Below are 23,608 nucleotides of genomic sequence, written 5' to 3'. Positions count from 1 at the left end.
AGTTGTAGTCTTGTTGAGTGACCCGCTGGATAACCACGAAAGGTCGAGCTAAAAGTAGAGGAAACAACCTAGGCACGGTGCGCTGTGAGTTCTGGGAATTGTAGTTCAAAGGCCTCCGTGTCCCGTCCGAACTGCGCCTTATGGCCGAGGCGGAAGGAACTACAGATTCCAGCATGCTCTGCGGCCTCTTTCTTGATCCACGGTACCCACCATCCCCACCCGCGACTATCCCCTTCCGCCCGTTTTCTATGCCGCATATCCTGTCTAGAAAAGCTGGTCCAGCGGCGGAAGAGTCTGGCGCTGACCTGAAAGGGAGGGCTCGGTGTGGAAGAGGTGAGGGTGTCCCAAACCCCTTGGGCCACGTATGTAACTGAGTCCGGCTTCTCCGCATCCATATCCTTTCCCTCTTATTCTCTGAGGCGTCCCTTGACCTCAGGCCTCTCTTCCAGTCGCAGCGACCCCTGGTCTGGGAGCGGGTGTACGCTCGTGGTTGGGGCTGCGTGTGAGCCCCGACATCTGATTTTGAATGAGTATTTACTCTCCGAGGGTTCCGCGGGGCTCTGGCCCCTGCAGTAGATCCCTGCTTCTTGGACGTTCGCCCACAGAGTCTTCCTAGTTTAACCCACATTTCCATGTCTCAGTTCGTAACCTCACCTGTGTAGGCCTGGCGCGGGAGATGATAAATGAATCTGAATATGACTTCTCAGTAGCTGGATGCTGAGGTGTCTTTAGGCAGGGAGCGTGTTGGTTGTGGATATTTTTTGGCTGAGTCGTTTTCCTTCTTTTGTCATGTTCCTGTTCTCCCCTCGGATCTACTATCCTATGTTGTGGGCTCTCAGTAAACAGGTGACAAGGATAAGCCTTTGAAGTATTTTAAATCATGTTGAAGCACCTTTCTCAGTCATTCTTAAAATTTTACCTGGTTGCTTTATAAATTCTAGAACTATTAAATCATCTTTTTACATGCTAAGTAAATATACGTTTTAACTTGGCGGTACTAGTACATATTGATGTCAAGTGTCCACTTGCTATTGCATGGTTTAAAAAGATTCCGTAAGTCCTCTGGTGCATTATTGGGTTTGTTAGGCACATTCTATGCCAATCTGTAGATATTTATGAATACTTATTTACTGTAGTAGAGTAATAACCTGCCCTCATTTTCCCTAGAGTGATAGAAGGACCATGAAAGTCAGAGTGGAAATGATCCAGGAGACAGAAAACCTGGATTATAGGAGCAGTTAGCAAGATGGCTGTGATACTTAATCTTTTGTACTTTATTTCCCTCATCAGTAAAATGGAATATGCCAGGCCTACTTTATAGGGTTGTTCTGAGGATTACAAAGTGCTTTATTAACTGGCACCTGTGCCAGAGACATTTACATGCTCTATGCACACTTCTAGTGTTTGTGATGACTACTCAGAATTTTTGTATCAAACTAGTTCTCTTTCAACTTTGGGCTTGCTTGGAAATACTTTCTTTCTAGCCTTTTCCAAGATACCAATTGACATAATAATAAAAGTTAATACTGAGCATTAATTTTATGTCAGGCAGTAAGTACTTTACATGTACTTATACAACAGTCTTACAGTGGTAGGCTTCCATTGTTATGCCCATTTTATGGATGAGGAAGATGAGACAGAAAGATGGCAGAATATATCCTATACTAAAAGGAACTAACATTTAGTACTTACCTTCTGCTAGGCACTTTGTTATGTGTTTCTTGAGTTCTATTTATTCTTCACTGCAGCCCTGTGAGGTAGGATATCATTTTCTCCAAGGCTTCGAAATAAAATTATTTATCCAGTTTGCCCAAAATTGGAGAAGCCAAGATCTGAAATCAAGTCTGCCTGACTATAAAGCCTATTCTTGTACTAATATAAGGGGTAATTTCATTGTGTCTTCAAGCTTTGCAATTTGGTTTTGACTTCCTGGAATTAAATATACAAAAGGATTTTAAAGCCACACGTGGGTTCAGTAGAAATCAATTAGTGATGTCTGCCATGGAAAGGGATCGGATAGTAGAAAATTCTCATCCTAACTTTACCGTCCCTAGATCCCCTGAAAACAGAATCAGTAAGTGAGAGCAGAGTATTTTAAGGACCATTGGGAACCTCAATGGGGCTGCCATGATGAATGTTTTTTAAGCTTCTGTTGAGAAGGATGCTATCAAAATCAAAGAAAAAGCAAATTGCACCTTTAGAATTTGACCCTCTGTAGTCTTTGGAGTTATTTTTGGTGCTGTGGAAGTTTTTGGTACCTAGATCTTGATGTAAATAAGTTTTCACTCTAATCCAGTTGGCATTGATAGTTTAGTTTGTAAGGTAAAACTTTTTTTAGGGTGAATTCTAATTTTAGAGTAGTTATGAGAGAAACTTACGGTGTTTTGACTAATTCTTTATATACTTCCTTTTTGGCCATTCTCTCATTTCCCCAATTTTGGCCAATACTTTAAAATAAATTTACCATTATTTGAAGATACAGCAAGATAATTCAGCTTCTTTTAATTGCTTGCTTGCTTTCAGGCTTTTAACAAGCACACATGAGGGCAAGGTATCTGTCAGTTTTGTTTACTGTAGTATTCCCAGAGCCTAGAACAATGCCTCAGAGATGGCACTCAATAGATACATGTTGAGTACACGAATGCAATTATTATCTACTTTGTTCATGCTTTAATTTTTTGATCTTGTATATTCAGCAAGGTTTGTGATGCGTTCTTTAAACTCTTGCCTGCCTTGTACTCTTACCTTTATGCATACCTATGCTGAATACTCCAGGTCTGTTGTAGGGTCCTTCAGAGGGAGATTATGTTTTGCACTTAACCTTCCCTTATAGTACCTGAGAGAGTGCTGTGAACAAAGTAGCTGCTCTAGGAATGAGTGACTACTTGTGGGTAGTTAGAGGATCAAAGGTGTGATTTGATTGGCTGGAGACCCAGGGATCTGATTTTGTATGGCATGTTCAGTATTTGCTTTACCAAATACTTTCATACATCCCTGATTACTGGGGTAGGGGGGAATTTGTAGTCTAGGAACCTGAAGCTTTTGGAGCTCTTTCAGAGGGAATCCAAAATGGGACATACATCTGTCTTCCCCTCACTCCAGATGAATCGCACAAAGGGTGATGAGGAGGAGTACTGGAATAGCTCCAAGTTCAAGGCTTTCACCTTTGATGATGAAGATGATGAGCTCTCACAGGTAGGTTTCCATGAACAGTTGCTGAAGGTTGCACCCTCTTCCATAGGGCACCCTTCCCCTCATATCCTCGACATCTTCACTTTTGACCATGTCTGTTAGACTCAGAAGTGTTTTTGGTCTGATCTTTAGAAAAATCTTCATGGGAGAAGAACCTTCAGAAAGAGAGGGATTGTAAAAACCAACTCTGCCCTTCTTTATATTCTTGAGATGATTCATTTCTTTCAGTTTTTTTTTTAAGAACTCTTAAGTCTTTTATCATGTGATAATTTATTATTTTTGAAGGCTGGGCTGGATTGGGAGTTTTATCTTTATTGTGTCTATTTTATAAATGGGGAAACAGATTCATTTTCAGAGGGATGGATAAACTCACTCAAGTTTACAAAGCAAGTCAATGCTAGGCGTATGATTTGGGGTCAAAAGTGGCTTCGATTCCTCCTAAACTTTTGCCATTGAACTCCATTGTTGGCTAAAAAGCAGTTTATTTTCTTGGCAAATCTCTAGCAAGTGAGGCTTCTGACTGCAGAAGGTGAAAATGTTGGCCATCTTCCAGTCCCGATTGCTCAGCCTTCTTGGCTGTCAGAGAGCCAAGTGGGAAGTGGTGATTGCCTGAGTGCTCTGCCTCTGTCTGTTTGCAGTTAAAGGAATCCAAGCGAGCAGTGAATAGCCTTCGAGACTTCGTGGATGATGATGATGATGACGACCTGGAGAGGGTCAGCTGGAGTGGGGAACCTGTGGGAAGTAAGTAGAAGAGGCCCTAGGAGGGGATTGATATTCAGGGTTCTTATCACTAGCAAAGGCTCCTCAATACTTGCTAGGAAAGGAAATGAGGTTATACTATTTTCATACCTGGAAATTTAATGTAGAAGATACTTGGGAAAATACAGCAGTAGTTTTCATACAGTCTGCTATCCTAGGGCTAATGCTTGGCTGGCTATTTCAGACTTATCTGGGGGGCTTGTTAAAATTAGATTTCTAGGCTTCACTGCAGAGACTCTGCTTCAGTAGGTCCTGGGGATGGTGGTGGGGTTGGCGCAGGGGAGGGCAGTCACAATATGTAGTAAGCACTGCAGGTGCTTCTGATATGAACTTTTTTTTGGGAACTGCTGACTTAAGTGCTTATAACTGGCTGGCAGAACTGACTTCCTTAGCCACCGAGTCTTGCTGCCTTGCTGTTATATAATAACTGCTTAACACCTTTGTGGAGCCCATCTGATTTTTGAGCGTGTTTCTAAAGGTTGTTTTTTTTTTTTTAATAGGAAATACCGTCACATGATTTAAAAATTAAAAAGTATTTAAGGCATACAGTGAAAAGTTTCCCTCCCACACTGTCATGCGTCTACTCAGTTCTCAGACCTCACCCTTCCCCAAAACAGTTGCAGTTGTTTGCTTCCTCTGTATTCATCTAAAGATTCTTTTCACATTTGGAAATGCTTATAGGAATATATATTCTTACCCCCTTTTTTTACACCAATGGTAGAATACTTTATACCCTGCTCTTTTTACTTGACAATATAGCTCAGAGGTTTTTTTCCATATCAGTACCTAAAGAGCTTTCTCATGCTGTCTCTCCCTTTTTTTTTTAATTGCAGTATAGTGTACATTGTACGGCTTTATCATAATTTATTTAACCAGTCTACTGTTGATGAACTTCAGAGTGTTTTTGATCTTTTGCTGTTTGTATTGATGTCAATAACCTTGTATTCTGCTCATGTTAGAGTATATGAAAGATCAATTCCTAGAGTGGAATTACTGGCAGAGGGCATTTGTGTCTGTATTGGTTAGATATTGCCAAATTGCCCCACCGGGGCTGCACCACTTTTCACTCCCACCAGCAATGTCAGAGTGTTCCTATTTCCCCACAGCCTTGGCAACACAGGGTATTATCGAACTTCTGGATCTTTGCCTATCTTACACGGGCTCAGTGGTATCTCAGTGTACTTTTAATTTGTGTAATGCTCTTATTAAGAGTGAGGTTGAGGGGGAAGGTATAGCTCAAGTGGTAGACTGCATGCTTAGCATGCATAAGGTCCTGGTTTCAATCTCCAGTACCTCTTCTAAAAAAAAAAAATAAATAAATCTAATTACCTCCCTCTACCAAAATAAATAAATAAATAAATGAGAGTGAGGTTGAACATCTTTTCATATGTTTAATAGCCACTTGTATTTCCTTTTCTATTTATTCATTTCCTTTGCCCCTTTTTTTTGTTGATTAGTCAATTTGACTCTCTCCTTTCTCCCTGCCCCAATTTTTGAAGTCCATGTAGATAAAGGACCAAGGTCTCTGATGAAAAGCTTTTAGAGTTGATTGGAATGCTGGTGTCACGGCATTGTTTTGGATGAGAATGACTGATTTAGTTCTTACTACCTTGCAGGTATCTCATGGTCCATCAAAGAGACTGCTGGTAATAGTGGGTCAAACCATGAGCGTGAACAGTTAAAGAGCCGAAACAGCTTCTCCTATGCACAGCTACCTAAACCTGCTTCTACCTACTCCCTGAGCAGCTTTTTTAGAGGTAAAGGGTGATGGTTAAAGGGACAGGGAGTCCTCTTTTTTTCAAAAAACCACTGAGGCTATAATTTTCATACTCTGTAAGAAAAAGATTATTGATGGATAAAGAATTATCTTTGGAGCTGGCAGTTGGGGATTAAGGAGAGAAATGAAGGAAATCCAGAAGGGTTGGATTGGGTTTCTAGAACATCTTGAACAAAATTGACATTAACCCTGTGACAGGTACTAAAGAAATTTGCCTAGGTCAAGGTTCCTCCCTACTCCTGTGCATTTCTGTTGGGAATCCTTGTGCACTGCTGGAGGGAATGTAAAATGGTACAGTGACTATGGAAGACAGTTTGACAGTTCCTCAAAAAATTAAACATAGAATTACCATATGATCCAGCAATCCACTTCTAGATGTATACCAAAAAGAATGCAAAGCAGGGACTTTCACAGGTATTTATACACCAGTGTTCATAATAGCACTACTCAGAGTAGCCAAAATTTGGAAACAACCTAAATGTCCATTGATGAATGGATAAGCAAATGTGGCATGTATGTGTAATGAAATATTATTCAGCCTTAAAAAGGATGGAAATTCTGATACAAGCTGCAACATGAATGAACCTTGAGGACTAACTGAAGTAAGCCAGGTACAAGGACAAATACTATATGACTCCATTTCTATAACATACCTAGAATAGTCAGGTTCATAGAGTTAGAAAGTAGAATAGTGGTCACTAGGGGATGGGGGTAAGGAGGAATAGGAGTTACCGTTTAATGGGTACGAAGCCTTAGTTTGGGATGGTGAGAAAGATCTGGAGATGGATAGTAGTGATGACTGTACGATGTGAATGTACTCTGTGCCACTGAACTGTATACTTAAAAATGGTAAAGTTTATGTTATGGATATTTTACTACAAATTTTTAAATGTTCCTCCATGCCTTTTTTTTTTTCATGGCACCTTAAATTTCTGAAATTGAATAAAAGCTTTTTTAAGCCTTAAGTTTCCATATTGCATGAAAAGTTTCTATATGCACTGCATCCTTAACCAAGTCTGAATGGCTCTGACTTGAACTGTTGACCTTATATATTCTTTACCTTCAGGGAGAACTAGACCTGGAAGTTTCCAGTCCCTCTCTGATGGTAGGCATTGACCCTTTTCTCTTGATTACTGTGGGAAATGTTACTGACCTGGGATACAGTCTTGGAGACAAGTGATAATTGGATGAGAAGATGAAATTGCTTCTGAACCTACAATTATTATTAGAGAAGTTTTCTGATGCTGAATAAAGACGTCAAGATCGTTCTGGCTATGGGGGCAAGGGGTAACTTCTGGGGATGCTGTCTTTGGGAAAAAACTGGGGTCTACTTAGAGCCATAAAGATGCCTTGGGAGCCCAAAGTTAAAAAAAAATGTATCTGAGAAGGAAACAGTAGAGGAAAGGAATGGCAGGAAGAAGGTGTCCTTCTGAACCAGTTGCCTGTTCTTTCTCAGCTCTGTCGGACACACCTGCCAAGAGCTATGCTCCAGAGCTGGGGAGACCCAAGGGGGAATATAGGGTGAGTTACATCTTACACTGGTATAACACTTTCACAGTCTTGCGTGCTTTGACATGTCTTGCTTAATTTTCCAAACTTTTTGAGCAGATCTTATTTTAAACCCCTTTTATAGATACAAAAAGTAGATTTCTAAACATTAGAGCTTGCCTGGGGTCTCACAGCTAGTTAAATGGTAGAACTAGGACTCATAATCTCTATTTTATGGTTCAGTCCTGGAATACTTTACTTACCCATTATGCTGCCTTTTTTAGGTTGTACTTTGAAACTTTTGATCATCACTGTGGTCTGGAGGCTTGGTGGAGCTAAAATCCCCATGAAGTACATAAAAAAGCAAATTGGTTCAAAAGGAAGAAACTATGTCATAAGGTCCAAAAAAGGAACATGTCTTTTTCTTTCCTTCTGTTGGCAAAGACATTAATTAGAGTCCCCAGATGTGACTAATTGCATATAGGGGTTGAAATCCTTAACCACTTATTCGTAAGGTTGCTGGTTTTGGCAGTTAGTCCATTCCCTCTTTGATCCAACTCCTCCTGCTTGTATTGTCTCTGTTCTAGTTCCGTCCAAAATTCAGAACAAGATCATCCCAGTTCTTTTTTTTTTCCCCCCATCCATTTCCTTCCACAAAATATTTCCCCTGTAGTGACCAAGACTGTGAGTTTGAGGTGGAGCTGGCACACTGATAATTCTGACCCTTAACTTCCTGGGATTCATATGCTACTAATATTTCAGGATTACAGCAATGATTGGAGCCCCAGTGACACAGTGCGACGCCTCCGGAAGGGCAAGGTAAGGCCACTAGGGAGAGAATTCTTGTGGGGTTTTTTGGAAGCTGGGCAGCTTGGCCTTACTCTTCAGTTCTATTTGTTAAATGGTTTCCAGGAGGAAAATCAGTCCACTAAGACTGCAGGTCAGCTGCAGAATTTCTGATTCTCCAAGGTTTACTATTACTTTAATGGGGAATTGGGAAAAGAATGATGAATGAGAGGAAAAAGTAGTGCTTTTAAGAGTGAGAATGGGGGGAGGGTATAGCTCAGTGGTAGAGTGTGTGTACTTATCATACACAAGGTCCTGGGTTCAATCGCCAGTACCTCCATTAAAATAAACAAACAAACAAACAAACCTAATTACCTCCCCCCAAAACAATACAAATAAATAAAATAATTTTTTGAAAAAGTGTGAGAGTGATCTTTAATGTTTAGGTCTGTGATACATTGTGAGTTAACTTTTGTATATGGTGTGAGGTCAAGATTGAGGTTCATTTCTTTTCCATATAGTTCTCCATTTGTTCCAGCACTGTTGGTGAAAAGACTTTCCTTTCCCCATCGGATTTCTTTGGTGCCTTTGTCAAAAATGAATTGACCATGTAGGTGTAGGTTCATTTTTTGACTCTATTCTAATTCATCGATTTGTCTAACCTTATGCCATTATTAAGACCTTGATTATTATAGCTTTGTGGTAAATCTTGAAATCAGGTAGTATAAGTTCTTCAACTTTATTCTTCTCTTCCAAAATTATTCTGACTATTCTAGACCCTATGTATTTTCATGTAGACTTTAGTATCAGCTTATCTGTGTCTTCAGAAGAGCTGCTGGGATTTTGATTGGGATTGCACTGAATCTATAGATCAATTTTGGGAGAACTGACATCATAATAATTAAGGGATCAAAATGGATCATAGACCTAGATATAAAATAAGTGCTAAAACTATAAAACTAGAAGAAAATTTAGGTGAGAATCTTTGTGCTCTTGGGTTAGGCAAAGACTAATTACCTAAGGACACAAAAAACAGGAAACAAAAAAGAAAAAAATTGATAAAATGAACTTCACCAAAATGAAAAAGTTTTGTTCTTTGGAAACACTGTTGAAAACATGAAAAGACCATAGCTGGGAGAAAATATTTATAGAATACATATGTTGTAAATGATTTTATCCAGAATACGTATATAAAAAGTAATGAGTTATCTTCAATAGTAGGAAGATAAAACAATTCAATTAAAAAATTGTCTCAAAGCTCAGTGGTAGAGTAAGTTCATGCTAAGCGTGAGATCCTGGGTTTGATCCCCAGTACCTCCATTAAAATAAATAAATAAACCTAGTAACTCCCCCAAAATAAACAAATAAAATTTTTTAATTGGCTCAAGATTTGACCATTTATATCACAAAAAAATACATGAATGCCAATAAGCACTTGAAAAGATGCTTAACATCATCAGTTATCAAGAAAATGTGAAAGAAAACTGAGATACCACTATACAGCCACTATAATGGCCAAATTTAAAAATACTGATCATATCAAGCAGTGGGAGGATATAGAGGAACTGGAACTCTCATATATTGCAAGCAGGAAGGTGAAATAGTAAAAGTATTTTGAAAAGTAGTCTGGCAGTTTCTTACCAAATTAAACATACATTGAATTTCACTCCTAGACATTTACAGTCCAGGAGTATTGAAAACATGTGTCCATATAAAGACTTAGACAGATGTTCATAGCTACTTTATTTATTATAGCTCCCAAAGTGGAAATAACCCAGATATCCATCAGTAGGTAAATGGATAGATTGTGGTATGTCCATGTAGTAGAAAACCACTCACCATTGAATAGGAACAAACAACTAATACTCACCACAACACAGAATCATCTCAGAAACTTTATTTTGAGTGATATAAGAAGCCAGATATAAGAGTACGTATTGTATGATTCTGTTTTTCTGAAATTCTAGAAGAGGCAAACTTTTAGTGACTGAAAACAGATGAGTGGTTGTTAGGGGATGGGAGAGGGTATTGACATCACAGGGGACAAAGAAACTTTTTGGGGTGATGAAAATGTTCTGTATCTTGATTGTAGTAGTAGGTACATGGAATTATATACTTGTCAAAACTCACTGAACTGTATGCTTAAATAGGATACATTTTATTGTATGTAAATTATACCTCATTAAAAAGAAAACAAGTGACCTCTCTACCCGTTGACTTTGGCACGACTTCATCAGGACATTAGCATCTTCCAGGGCATCAGATTGAACTAGGGAGGGTGTGGTGGGAACCTCCTGGCTCATAGAATGCTGGGGACTATAGTGTAAAAATAAAGAGGCTCTCCCTGGGGACATTTCTGTTCATTCTTGCCTATTCTTCAGTATCTAGTAACAAAGGAATATAGGAAATGATCTTTTTCCTTGCACACTAATTCCGTTCTTATTCTGCCAGGTCTGCTCACTGGAAAGATTCCGCTCCTTACAGGACAAGCTACAGCTCCTAGAAGAAGCAGTGAGCATGCATGACGGAAATGTCATTACTGCAGTGAGTTGTGGGTTTTATTTGTTCTTTGTTTAATTATTGTTTTCATTAGTTTTTGGAAGTCCAGTCTGGATGGACTTGAACATTTTAGGTTAAATGTCAAGTAAAGACCCTGGATTTCCTCTCAAAGTGGAGGATTCTCATTGTGTTCCAAGGCTCAGCACAAGGCAGGACACGCATTGTGTGCGGCACTCTTGATTATAACCCAGAAACAGTAGGTTGGCTACGCTGTGTTTTAAAAAACAATCTGAGGAAGAAGGGATGTGAGAGCAGTCTCTCCCAGAGGGATTGTAGTAGTGGGTACATGGAATCACCAGTATAGGCACAGGTATGTGGACTCCCAAAACACAGCTCAGTCCAGATGTCCATGACTTGTCCTCCCATCACTTAGAGAAATCTGTGTCTGGATCTGCAAAAATTCCTATGGGTTGCTGACCTCATTTGTAGATATCAGGTGCTCAGGCAGGGCTTTGCATCTGGAAGATTACGTAAGATAATTCATTCTTTGTTTTGTTTTCCTCTAGGTTCTGATCTTTCTGAAGAAGACCCTGAGCAAAGGTGAGCATGGTTTGAGGGAAATCTTCAGTTAGTAAGATGTCTGCTATATTTGAAGGGAGAATGGCATTGTGGCTTTCATATAGGAGTTCACCAGCATCAAGTCTACTTTAGAGATGGCTGGGGTGGCCTGAGACTCCTGAGTACACATCACAACTTTGTGAGCAGTTGTTCATCCCTTAGGGTGATAACTACAGGAACTACAAAGCCCCCTCCATATATTGGACAGATGGATGGCTGTGTTGGTTTGAGGAAGTCAAGAGTGTATGCTGAGTGTCTGCTGTTTGGGTTGGTGAGGACTGAAAGCTAATTTGAAGGCTAAGTGTTGTCCTGGACCATGGAGTGTGTTGCTGGTGGATTGAGCCATAAGAATGGGCACCATAAAAAAAACATTCCAAGCTTCTGGTGGACTTTGAAGAGATAATGTTTGAAACGTGTGAGTGGGGAGACCAGTTTCCTATTGAGTAGTAGGTTTAAACTTTCCCCATCTAACTTCTTCTTCCTACCTGGCAGAGATCCTCTTCCGAGAGCTGGAGGTGCGACAGGTTGCCCTGAGACATCTCATTCACTTCCTTAAGGAAATTGGGGATCAAAAGCTGCTTTTAGACCTCTTTAGGTAAGAACCGATCATCTGGTCTATGAAGTGTATTAAGTACTTTGTTCAAAGCACTCTGGGCAATAATACAAAGAAAGAGAAGACACTATTCTTTTTTTCTGGAAACACTTACTAGACAAGATACTGAAACGTGATGGGATAGCTAGTAATGCACCACAGCCTATGACATAGTGACATGTAGCAGGTGGCTAAGAACCAGACTCTGAAGTCAAGCCCCTGCATTGAATTAGTTGATAGAGTGACCTTGAGCAAGTTACCCAATCTCTCCAAGCATCAGTTGCCACATCTGTAAAATGAAGATGATGATACCTGCCCCACAGGGTCATTATGAAGATTAAGAGTTTCTGTGTGTAAGCATTAGACATAATGTCTGGTCTGTAGTATTAATATTTATTAAGTATTTTCTTACAAAAGACCTAAAATGAAGGAATCTTTAATTACTTGATCCCCAGTGATGCCAGTGAGTACAGTGGAAGAACAGAAGTAAATATAATTTTCTGTCAGGATATCTGAGGAGAGCCTTATGGAAGTGGGTAGGAGTTGAGACTCGGTAGGGTTCTGATAGGTAGAAAGGCAAAAGGTAGGCATATCCGCTGGGGGCCGGAGGTGGTGGTGGGGGCTGGGGAGGAGGGGTGACTGTCTTCTACCATGTTTTCCTTCCCTACATCATTTCAATCAGCAGGGACTATTTCCTACCCTTAGATTAAAATGTATGTCTATTATGTCCTTTCTTCAATGTCAGGGAAGGGGTTGGAACCTCTGTTTAGGCTGACATGTGGCTCAAGGTAACTCCATTTACCCAGTGACCCAGCACAGTGATGACCTGCCTCAAAGACTAAGGTGGAGAAAGCAAGTCACCTGGTCAGTCAGTGTCAAGATTACTGATGGTTAGCTAGGAATTTGTAGAAGACATGTTCATTGAGGCAGGCTGTTCCCCCCACCCCACCCTCCCTTCCTTCCTTTTTTCCTCCCTCCCTCCCCTTCCTCCCTCCCTCCCTCCCAATCAGCAAGGCTTTATTATATACTGCCTCTATACCAAACTAGTGATGTTACTTCCATTCAGGGTAAGAAGGAATCAGAAGACAAAAGTCTTTGTTCTCCAAGGCCATACCACCTTTTGGGAAAGACAAAACACACTGTACGATGTACATGAAAACAACAGAGGACAATATAGACAGTCTGTTTCTAAGATTGTACTGACAGAGTGTTTTCATCTTTTAAAAAAATCCTAGAAGATTGGTGTGGGCTGAGGTTTGGTGGAGGCGCTGAGCCTTTCTGTCAGACCTGTTAACATTACAGAGTTCTTAGTGCCCTGCAATGTCTTCTTGTCCTTGCTTTTCACTCAGCTAGAGAAATCGGGGGGATGCTGATACCTGATCCTCCAGATGTTCTCAAGGGACTGCTGGTGGTGGAAAGTTTAGGAAGAGAAGGGCTTATTTTGTGTATGGAGGCAATGAGTTTGAATTGTGTTTCTTCTAGAGCAGTCATCCTATTTTGTGAGGTGCTACTGCCACGCATCAATAGATAAAAATGCCCTGCTCCCTTCTGCTTCTTCCCAGGTTCCTAGATAGAACAGAAGAGCTTGCGGTAAGTGTGGCCTTTGTTTCAGTTGGGGGCCTCTTTAACAAAAGTCTTAAGCCAAAACCCAGCCTCTGAGATCCCAAGTTGATTGAGTGTTTCCTTTCCTTTGGTATTGATTATATCCAGAAGAGAGGCATCTGGGAAGCCTGAAAACTTAATCAAAACGATGTACTGTTTTATTTCTTTTTATGCTCTTTCAGTTGGGCTGAGAAATACATTTTTTCTCAAATTAACCAAATGAAAACTGGCCTGGTCAATTTGGAATTTATCTTTAGTTGCTTTCAATTCCTGGTTTGTAGGAGCTTTGGGGTTTTAGCTTCGAATACTAAAGACAACATTGAAAGCAAAGACGGGTAAGAAACCAGGTAGAGGTCAAGAAGGAAGACAAGTCGAGCTGCTGGTGCACTCAGTGCGCATTTTGGCTGAAAGCTCAATGACTAAGTGTTAAAATTGATTTGGGGCAGATTTTCACCATTATAGAAGAAACTCCTGGAGTATAGGAATAAATCTGAAATTTTACTAAAAAAGTAATTGTATTATTAAAACATCAGTGATCCATTTAAAAAGTTGGACATTATAATGCAGGGGTAAGAATTTCTCGGTGCCATCAAAGTCAGAATTGTTGCTTTAGTTGCTGTACCACATGGTGGTGGTAACACTGATGCTCACATCCCAGCTGGCACACTTGATAATGTTGTTAACCTTCTTTGCACAGAAGAATATAATTCAGGAAGATGTTTTTCATTAACATTTTGTAAAGGAACTTTTACTAATGTTCAAGGCGTGGGAAAATCTCAAAAACCTTAATCTATTCAAAATAATTAGGAGTCTGTACTAATCATCTTGAAAAGCTTTTTGTTTACATTTTTAATCTCCATGAATTCAAAACTATAAGGGATTTTCTTCATACAGCATTCTAAAAAGTTGTAAGTTTGATTAGTTGAAGTTAATGCATTTAGGGTGATTCATTTTTACCGAAAACTTTCTTATTTTCTTTAAATTCTCTGTTATGTTTGAATTGAATATGATTTATCATGCATGCTGTTGTATATAAATTTGAAGTCTCTCAACCTTGTAAACTTTGAAATTGGCAACGCTGTTAGTCTGCTTTTAGTTTATTCTTATAGAGTATGAAGATTTCCTAAGACTTTCTCTTGAAAGACATAAGGCCAAAATGGAATTGAATAATAAAAATTAACTGTAGCTTTTAAAGGTTATTTCCTTTAATATTAGGAATGATTATATAACAAATATTTCATAGATTAGATTATGATATAATTTGTTATTCTGTTTTACATCCTTATTTACATTTTTATACACATCTGTTGTTTCTAAAAGGATATACTGTTCTTCCTAAAGTCATTTAATTCTCTTAATATTCGTATTAACTGTTTTTTTGGGGGAGGGCGTTATGTATGTATGTATGTATGTATGTATTTATAATGGAGGTGCTGGGGATTGAACCCAGGACCTCCTGCATGCTAAGCATGTGCTCTACCACTGAGCTATACCCTCCCCACTGTCTACTTTTTTTTAATGATTGTATCTAAAATTGCAGCTTTCACAATCATTCATTATTGCTTCATTTAATCTTTGTAATAACAAATAGACATTTAAACTTCAGCTCATTTCTTAGAATTTCAGAATAGAAAGCATCTAAGGAATTTTTCTTTTAGAGTTGCAGGTAGAACCTGTAGTCTTTGCATGTGAATGCTGTATTTAGCTATCAGCAGTGAATCAGCATGCCACTCCCTATTCATGTTACCTACATTGTTAATTGTTAGGTATTTGCAGGATCAGGCTACCGTTGATCACGTATGAGGGCAAGGATGCCAAGGCTAATGTTGAAGTCGTCATTCCATTCTTGGGCCTTTCAAAGGCTAAGGCTGAAGCAAAATCTGGTTTTGGTTGAATACTGAAGCCAAAGCCAAACTTCAGAAAAAAGCTTGGTGCTCTGTCCACTTGGTGCTTCATTATAGGTCAGCACTGTCCAGGAGAGGGCCTACAGTGACGGCAGTATTCTGTGTCTGTGCTGTCTGATGTGACAGCTGCTAGCCACATGCAGCTATCGAGCACTTAAAAAGTGACTAATTCAACTAAGGACCTGCATTTTTAGTTTAACTAAATTTAAATATAGACAACCAAATGTGGCTAGTGGGTACTATATTGGATATTGCCGTTATGGATAATAATTTTGAATGACTCCTTGCCCTCTTCCCCCCATCTACTCCCAGAGGAATCTCTGACAATGAAGAATTTAGTTTTTAAGCATGAAAAATCTACTTACAGACCTACCTCACCTTTTTAAGGAGAAGTAGCAGCTCAAAGCCTTTCTCTTGTTTTTTGCAGCTGTCCCATTATCGAGAGCACTTGAACATTCAGGACCCTGATAAACGGAAAGAATTTCTTAAGACCTGCATTGGGTAAGCGGGGGAGAAATGTTTTTAAGTATAAATACTCTTTCACAGAGACTAAAAAAGGATGGAATGGATAAATAGTTGAAGAGAAAAGCTAACAATGGATCATGTAAATGTCATTAAAAAGATAGTTCCATTCAGTGGTTCCTAGAGTCCCCCAAGGAGTTTTCACTGACTGGTGGTAAATTGAGAAAAATAATGTACAGAGTTTTTTTCTTTTCCCCCCACTTCGTTTATTTATTTTTTAAATAGTTTATTTATTTTTGGGGCAGAGTAGGTAATTAGGGTTACTTACTTATTTTTTTAATGGAGGTAGTGGAGATTGAACTCAGGACCTCGTGCATGCTAAGCCTGCACTCAACCACTGATCTATACCCTCCCCCTCCGAGAGTTTTTTTCTAAAGCTAAATTTATTTAATTTGAAAGACTGACTTTTATTTTGGAACATTTTTCCTTCCCCCTGCCTTGTTTGGTAGAAAAATAAGTTGTAATCTTTTTGTATGACCTTATGTATTAAAATTAAAGGTCAGTAACATTTTACTTTATGTATCATTTTCAGTGTTACTGTTCTAGAAACCCCACAGTCCAAGAACCACTGATTGAGCCCAGCTCTCATCTAGAATTTAAGTCCCTGTAAAAACCAGCCTCACATATTATTCTTCCAGTGATGGGTACACACTACTCTTGGAAGTAACTTATTTTACTGTCAGACAACCTTCAGTGTTGAAAAGTGCTTCCTAATATTGAGCTGAAACTTGCTTCCCTGTATATTTCAGGACAGGTATGGAGTTAACCCAATAGACTTTACTTCAGTTTCAGTGGTAATAGTTATTTTAGTCATTCCTCATGTGACATTTCCAGGTTTCACATTTAGAATTGTCAATGCAATCCTTAATTTTAATGTTACCAGCTACTGAGCTACGTTGTATGGGCTCTGGTAAACAAAGAGCAAAGTTTGAAGAGTGACGTACCTGGAACCTTTTGCTGTCTCCCTTTATCTCCTCTAAAAATTGGCTGGGGCTCACACTTACCTGGGATAGTGTAATTGAATTTTAGAATTCTTCCTGGAGTGAGTGAAGTAGGAGAATAAGGTAGCACTTTTTAAATGAAGATCTGTGAACTGGGAGTTTAAAATCTGGCTTCCATTCCTGGCTTACCTACTGACTTACCATATACCTTTTAGGCAAGACACTGTTTGTCCCTCAACTTCTTCATGTGTAAAAATATAGTGTTGAGAATGGGATCCTTGACATTTGTGTAGAGCTTTGAGATCTTTACCTGTCTACAAACATGCCACCATGCTTTGTAATTTAATTTTACCTTATAACTCTGTGTTTAAAAAGGTTAACAAATGGACGTGCCCCATAAAGAGAGTAAAGGATTAACATTAAGCAATGACAGGAACCACTGTGCTTCTCTGGGAAGTGGATGATGGACAGTTGACTAGGCTCACTCACTAGCTAAGTGACTCATTCATCAAACATTACAACCCTCGTACTGAGGGGATTCTACTTCATTCCTCAGCACAACCACTAGTGACTGTATATATTTTGTGGACTTTCTGGATCGCTTTGAAGTTGACAAAACTCCCAGCCAAAGGTCTACCCTATTTTCTGCTTTCTCTCCCTCTGTCTTTCTAGGGATGCTCTAAAGGTGAATTGAGATCAGGTTTGTGCAGCCCATGAGCCTCTGATGCTTACAGTGATGATTTGGTTTAGTTGGGGTTATCTCCTATTTGGAGAATCATGTACTAACCTTCTGGCCTTCTCCCAGTTTGCCATTTTCAGCAGAAGATTCTGCACACATCCAAGACCATTACACGCTCCTGGAACGTCAGATCATTATCGAGGTTAAACTCCTTATTGCCAGACTTCCTGCTTCAGTGCCAGTGCTCACTACCATTCAGCATCTGGGATAGACCTCTGCTCTGCCCACATATGTCATTTCCTGTTACGTTTTCTAAGGGCGTTTCCTTTTCTCTCTCTTCATAGTAGCCTTCCCTCCGTTGTCCTCAGGCATCCTTTCTCTTATCACTCACTGTTAACCTGGAAGTATTTCCCCTTTGTCCCAGAACTCCCATTTCATTCCTGCTTCTTTGGTCTTCATCCAACTTGGATCTATGGATTTTAGGCTCCCCTGGCCTATCCTAGGCAATATGTTTCTTTCTCTCTTCTTTGCCTCTTTCCTAGGGTAGGAAACAGAACTGCTATATTTTTGGTGGGGGAGGGGGTAATTAGATTTATTTCTTTGTTTGTTAATTTAATGGAGGTACTGGAGAGTGAACCCAGGACGCTGTGCATGCTAAGCAGCTGCTCTACCACTGAGCTATACCCACTCCCACCCCCTTGCAAAGCTGTATTATTAAAGGCTTCTCTCCTGCCTCTATTCCGTGGACATTGTTCTTTTTTTTTTTTTCCCCACTTGGCTCACTGCATCACAGGCAAATGATCGACATCTGGAATCAGCAGGACAGACTGAGATCTTCCGGAAGCACCCCCGCAAAGCTTCCATCCTCAACATGCCGTTAGTGACGACGCTTTTCTACTCCTGCTTCTACCATTACACGGAGGCTGAGGTATAGGCAAAATGTGAAAGAAAGACCCCACACACTCACTGCACAGGAGGAGCATAGTTCAAAGGCAGTATTCTGATGTACTCTATTAATAAACAGTGGGTGTGTGCACAGTTCTCAGCAGTCCACCTGGAAGCTGTCCTGGCTCTCAGCAGAGGTGAACCAGGAGGGAGAGAGGTTTGTTGGGGCTTGTGTCGCTTCCAGTGAGCTGATCTGCCCACATAGCACATTGTGCCTTGCCAGTGCTGGTCCCACAGCAGTCTCTGCTCAGAGGTCATATGTCACATGGGTTCTCACAGAGCAGAGCAGCGGGGTGTTCGGTATTCATGTGTACTTTAACAAAATTTTTTGAAGAGTTGTGAATTTAAGGCTCATGGGCTGACGTGATCATAATGATCATAGGATTAGCATAAAACTGGGAAATACACCATAGTTATTAATCCAATCCTTTTAAGCTGGGTTGTGATGATATCCAGTTAGACCTGATGGAGCTTTTCGCTTAAATTAATTTCTGGGTTTAAAGGTTAGAGTGAAATGCAGAGTGTCTAGGTATTGGAAAAGAAAATGAGAGATTGGAGGTATTTGAGAAAGTCACTAACACTAAAATTCCTCCTTCGCTTTAATCCTAGGGGACATTCAGCAGTCCGGTCAACCTGAAGAAGACGTTTAAGGTAGATATAAATTGGGCAGTGTTTGGTAAAAGTAGTATCAGGGTACCTACCTGGAGTGGATGTTGCTTTGTAACCCTGCACAGTAAGTCCCTTGACATTCAAAGTTTAAGGGAGAGAAGAATGAGCTTATGGGAGGTGAAGAAAGTCTTTACTGAACGGCCTGTGGCAGTGCTGGGGCTTGGGAACCAGAGAGGTTTATGGATTTTAGAGGGGCAGAATCAACCCCCGGGGATATTTTTGCCTATCTTTTCCAGAATTCTCAAGCACCTCCCCTGATGCATTTCTACTTCCCTTTAATTTCCCTTGGCCTCCGCTTTCTAGATCCCAGACAAACAGTATGTGCTGACAGCCCTGGCTGCTCGCGCCAAGCTTCGGGCCTGGCATGATGTCGATGCCCTCTTTACCACAAAGGTGGGTGCCCTGGGACTGTGCATGCTGCTGACGCCTTGGAGATACCATCTTGTCATCCCATGCCAAGTCGCAAGTTCTAGTTCCTGGTTGATGTTTTCCCTCAAACTTTTTATTTTCCAGAGTTTCAAACCTATAGAAAAGCTGAAAGAATCGTAAAAGGAACACTAATAGTCTTTTCCCTACTTCACTAGTTTGTTAACATTTTTGCCGTATTGCAAATATGCTTTCTTCTTTTGCTGAACCATTTGAAAGTAAGTTGTAGATATCACAACACTTCTCCCATAGTTACTTAAGCATTTATCTCATTTATAACCACAATATTATCACTCGCAAGAAATTTAACAGTAATATAATAATATTATCCTACATGTAAATTAGCACTTTCGAGCTGTTTTTTTTCTTTGTTTTTGTTTTTGTTTGTTGTCAGGGTCCAGCCAAGGATTTTCCATTACATTTGGTTGTCATATCTCTGTTGGTTTACAATTTGAATATCCATTTTTCCATTTTGGTTTGAGGACTTTTTGTCTTCCCCCTTTGTTAGTTATGTAATTCGCTACATAGACTACCAATGCAGTACATCCCTGTGTCAAAATCAAAGCCGAAATGAAAGTATAGAGAGTAAAGAATGAAGTTTCTCTTCCGTGATCTGCACCTGTTCCTTTCTCAGTCCCTTCCTCAAGGCAAACACCGAAAAGTTTTGTGGGTGGCTTTTCATACTTTTCCTCATAAATTTCCAAATAAACATTTATATAAATATAAAGACGTAAAGGATAGGACTTTTCTACCCAGAAAAGTTCATACTACAAGTATTGTTAAATAAATTAATTATTTCATTTAGCCATATTTCACACTTTTTTCTGCATCCATACCTATAGATCTAAGAACTTATTTCATACCTCTGACTTTTTCCCACCATCCAGAGTTCCTTGACTTTTCTGAAACTCTCATCTCTCTTCATTGCTCTCTCCCCACCCATCTATTCTCACCACCATGTTATGCTAGTCTGACCACAAAACATAGGGAGTCTAGCTCAGGGTATGTTGAATGTATCTGGCCTACTGACGGCTGCCCTGTCTTCCTTTTTCAGAACTGGCTGGGCTACACCAAGAAGAGAGCACCCATTGGCTTCCATCGGGTTGTGGAAATTTTGCACAAGAACAGTGCCCCAGTCCAGGTAATGGCTCCTAAAGAGAGTTGAGTACAAGATCCTCTTGGAGACCTAACTTTTAAGCTCTTACTGGTCAGCAGTGGGAGACCTGACCTGCTGTAGTCTTACCTGAAAGGCAGTATAATGGCTGTACTGCACCTTGAGATAGAAAAGGTCAGGAAAGGAAATTCTCCTCGGCCCTTTAGGAGTAATCCCAGGCTACCCTCTCTGAGGAGCAGCTACTATGGTTAGCCCGGGTGGAGTACTAACATACTGTTCAAGTGATACAAAAGGAGACCTCACTGAGAAAGGACATCAAGGAGCAAGGGGCACAGCCCTGGGTCAGATCCAGGGCACACCTGTTGCTAGCATGGGTATCTAGCTCTGGGCTAAGGAGGAATGGGCCCTTCCTTTCTTTCCTGGGGGAGCACGGGAGTACTGCAGAGAGTGCACCTCATTTCCCATTATGGAACTGGTCCTGGGGTTGAGGATGGGAATTGTAGACAGCAGGTACTGAACTCTTTTCATTCTTCAGGATTTTATTCCACCTTTCAGAGCTCTGGGTTTTATGCATCTGGAAATTGTTAATCAGAAGTACTTCTTCCCATAGATATTACAGGAGTATGTCAATCTGGTGGAAGATGTGGACACAAAGTTGAACTTAGCCACCAAGTTCAAGTGTCATGATGTCGTCATTGATGTGAGTCCCTAAGAAATGAGAATCTTGAGTTAGACCTCAGTGGAGAGTGGGGATTACATTAGTCTCAGGGCCTTGATCCTGAGATACTTATGTCTTTCTTGTCTCAATGGACAGAATGATCTGTTAGGAGTTAGTTTGGAGACCAGTGCTCCTGTGTGATTTTCCCAGCCCTCTGACTGGTTTCTCTCTGCTTTTATAAATTTGTTGCACTCGGAGAATTCATACAACTGAATCTATCCACATAAGCTCTGTAGACTTCTCTCTGACATGAAGTTCTATGAGTGCTTGACCCCACAGTCATCCCACTGTAGCCTATCGGCTTTTCCTTGACTCTTGGCTCAAAGTGGGAGTGACAAAAGGAAGAAGGCCCTCCTAGAGCAGGCTGATGGGAGGTTTTTATTGTTGTCTGTTTCAATGGCAGACTTACCGGGACCTGAAAGATCGTCAGCAGTTGCTTGCGTACAGGAGCAAGGTGGATAAAGGTTCGGCAGAGGAGGAGAAGATTGATGCCATTCTCAACAGCTCGGTGAGCACTGCAGCTCACCCCTTCAGCACTCTCAGTATGCAGCTCACAAATGAGCATCGAGGATAAACTCCCAAGTCCTGGATGGGATTGCTGTCAGCCGAGCCTATGGAGCTCTTGATAAGGATCTCATGTGGGCCTGCAGGTCAAAAGTACTGGTTAGACAGTAGAAATCAATCAGTCTTGAGATGTGGGATGATACAAGGGTAATCTGGGGACCTTGGCTGAGACTTAATTATAGTGCTCTGATGACTGTTAAACCTAGGAGATAGGAGGGACTAACTACTGAAAGTACAGGAACAAATGTTACAGATTCAGAATATCCAAACTGTATAGCTTCCTGGGGCTGGATGTGACCTACCTATTGGAAATAAGAAGTGGTTGAAGTGAATTTGAGCTATTTGGGGAACACAGCTGACTCATCTCTCATAGCATGAAATTGCTGAGCTTTTGGTTAACATGAAGTTTAGCTCCCTGTTAGATATTTTGGAACCTGCCAAAAGCTAAATAAAGCTAGTGAATCTTGGTCTTGAGGAGGGCAGAATCAGAATAAATGCCCTAAATCAGGCTTGTAAGATACAGAGTAAGTGTTTAATCCATCTCTGAATAAATCCATCTCTGAACCTCCCTCCTCCATCCTTTTCCTTACATTACCTAGCTGTGAGCCTTGTTTTATTGTATTCCCTCCACGTATCTGTAGGAATCAGTGAAAACTGATCATTGTTTGTTGTTTCCACAGCAAATTCGATGGAAGAATTAAATGGCATCAGCTACTCTGAAACCTTTCTTCCTTTCCTGCCTGTGAAAGTAGAGAGCGCTCTGCTTTGGGAGAGTTACAGCATCTCATCACTTGGGCCCAACATCAGTAGGCGGTGTCTGCTACTTTGGGGACAGAAACCAGCACCTGGACACCAACAGCTTCAGACTGATCTTCTGTCCAAGAGCCATCATCTAAGGGCCAGAATCTAAAGCTTTTCCTCGCGAGAAAGATTCTCTCCACCTGGTGCTCGTGTGAAGGTGGGAATAATTTCTAGATTGGGCCCATATTGGGCAAGATCTCTCTTGGTCTGAGGAAAGTGACTACTCCAGAAGAGAATTCTCCTAGACTGAGAGGTACCAGTGTCTTAGGGTGGCCCCTCCGTTCCCCTCAGTGTATTATGACCCTGGACTTGGAGCTGGACACTAGCATTTCTGCTCTGAAGGAAGTCAGAACAGAACCATCATGGCTCTCTCCCAGGGGGCCTCAGGAAGGGCTGCCAGTGTTGCCAGGACCTGTGAGGTGCCCTCCCTACCAGACTGTGTGGAGTTCTCCATGTCATGACAAAGATTGCCCAGACATTGTGTTTCTTCATCTGGCGTCCTTCTGCTGCCCCAGGCTACCCTGTGTACAGAAACTGTGGTTCCTCTTTCCCTGCACCCTAAGGTAGCCTTGTGTGGGAGATGAGAACATCCCCCTTACCTTTTCCTCTGCTGCTCCCACCCAGACCCCTAACCTTGTATGGAGCTCTGATTCAGCAGTGCTGGAGAGAGTGCTCCCTTTCTGCACAAATCTCATGATTTCACTGGGAGCTTCCAGAAGTTCCACCAGGGCTAAACTGAGCAGCATTTCTGTAAGGCTATTAAGATGGAGGTTTTAGTTTCACAGTTGGTCTTCGAGAGGATATTCTGTAATGCCAGTTTCCGGCCCTGTACCAAAATTAGCCTTTCTTCTTTGTGACTGAACTGGGTTTCCCAGACATGCCTAGACTCCTAATAAAGCTGTTTCTTCCTTGGTGCCTTCTCTTTCCCTCCCGGTTGTTTTGTGCAGAACAGTGAAATAATTGCCCTGTCTCTTGGGACCAGTACAGATCTGCCTCAGTGTCTGCATTCAGC

The 23,608-nt window shown here is 40.8% G+C and overlaps 2 protein-coding genes, 1 long non-coding RNA gene and 1 other non-coding gene across 5 annotated transcripts in view; 2 read left to right on the top strand and 2 right to left on the bottom strand.

Annotated features, from left to right (window-relative positions):
* The first annotated feature begins 197 nt into the window (after positions 1–197).
* On the top strand, positions 198–23,515 carry VIPAS39 (VPS33B interacting protein, apical-basolateral polarity regulator, spe-39 homolog). 2 transcript variants are annotated; one of them, XM_015240819.3, is made up of 20 exons: positions 198–333; positions 3,103–3,195; positions 3,831–3,933; positions 5,568–5,708; positions 6,795–6,833; positions 7,185–7,249; positions 7,979–8,035; positions 10,454–10,546; positions 11,068–11,101; positions 11,612–11,714; positions 13,274–13,301; positions 15,645–15,718; positions 17,486–17,561; positions 18,153–18,287; positions 18,914–18,955; positions 19,277–19,366; positions 20,454–20,540; positions 21,124–21,213; positions 21,635–21,739; positions 22,476–23,515. In XM_015240819.3, the coding sequence occupies exons 2-20, from the start codon at positions 3,103–3,105 to the stop codon at positions 22,494–22,496; spliced, it is 1,476 nt and encodes a 491-aa protein (XP_015096305.1). In that variant the 5' UTR covers positions 198–333; the 3' UTR covers positions 22,497–23,515. The 2 variants fall into 2 exon arrangements, with proteins under 2 accessions (XP_015096305.1, XP_015096307.1); XM_015240821.3 differs by lacking the exon at positions 5,568–5,708.
* TRNAI-UAU (transfer RNA isoleucine (anticodon UAU)) lies at positions 8,268–8,342 on the top strand. The gene has a single exon. It is a non-coding gene; the product is annotated as a tRNA-Ile (tRNA).
* Positions 9,880–15,696, bottom strand: LOC140696976 (uncharacterized). Its single transcript, XR_012073763.1, has 3 exons — positions 15,596–15,696; positions 11,605–11,670; positions 9,880–11,019 (listed from the first exon to the last, which is right to left on the bottom strand). It is a non-coding gene; the product is annotated as an uncharacterized lncRNA (long non-coding RNA).
* SAMD15 (sterile alpha motif domain containing 15) overlaps positions 21,033–23,608 on the bottom strand; it is a 28,777-nt gene continuing 26,201 nt past the window's right edge. Inside the window, exons 3-4 of the mRNA XM_072963490.1 lie at positions 21,641–21,875; positions 21,033–21,221 (exon numbers count right to left, since the gene is read on the bottom strand). Coding sequence (XP_072819591.1) covers positions 21,843–21,875 — 33 coding nt within the window. The 3' untranslated portion in view covers positions 21,033–21,221; positions 21,641–21,842. The remainder of the gene's footprint in view (positions 21,222–21,640; positions 21,876–23,608) is intronic.

This window comes from Vicugna pacos, chromosome 6, assembly GCF_048564905.1.
Source record: "Vicugna pacos chromosome 6, VicPac4, whole genome shotgun sequence".
Classification (NCBI taxonomy): Eukaryota; Metazoa; Chordata; class Mammalia; order Artiodactyla; family Camelidae; genus Vicugna; species Vicugna pacos.
The sequence above is the reverse complement of the archived record's forward strand: the minus strand, read 5'-3'. Positions and strand labels throughout refer to the sequence as shown.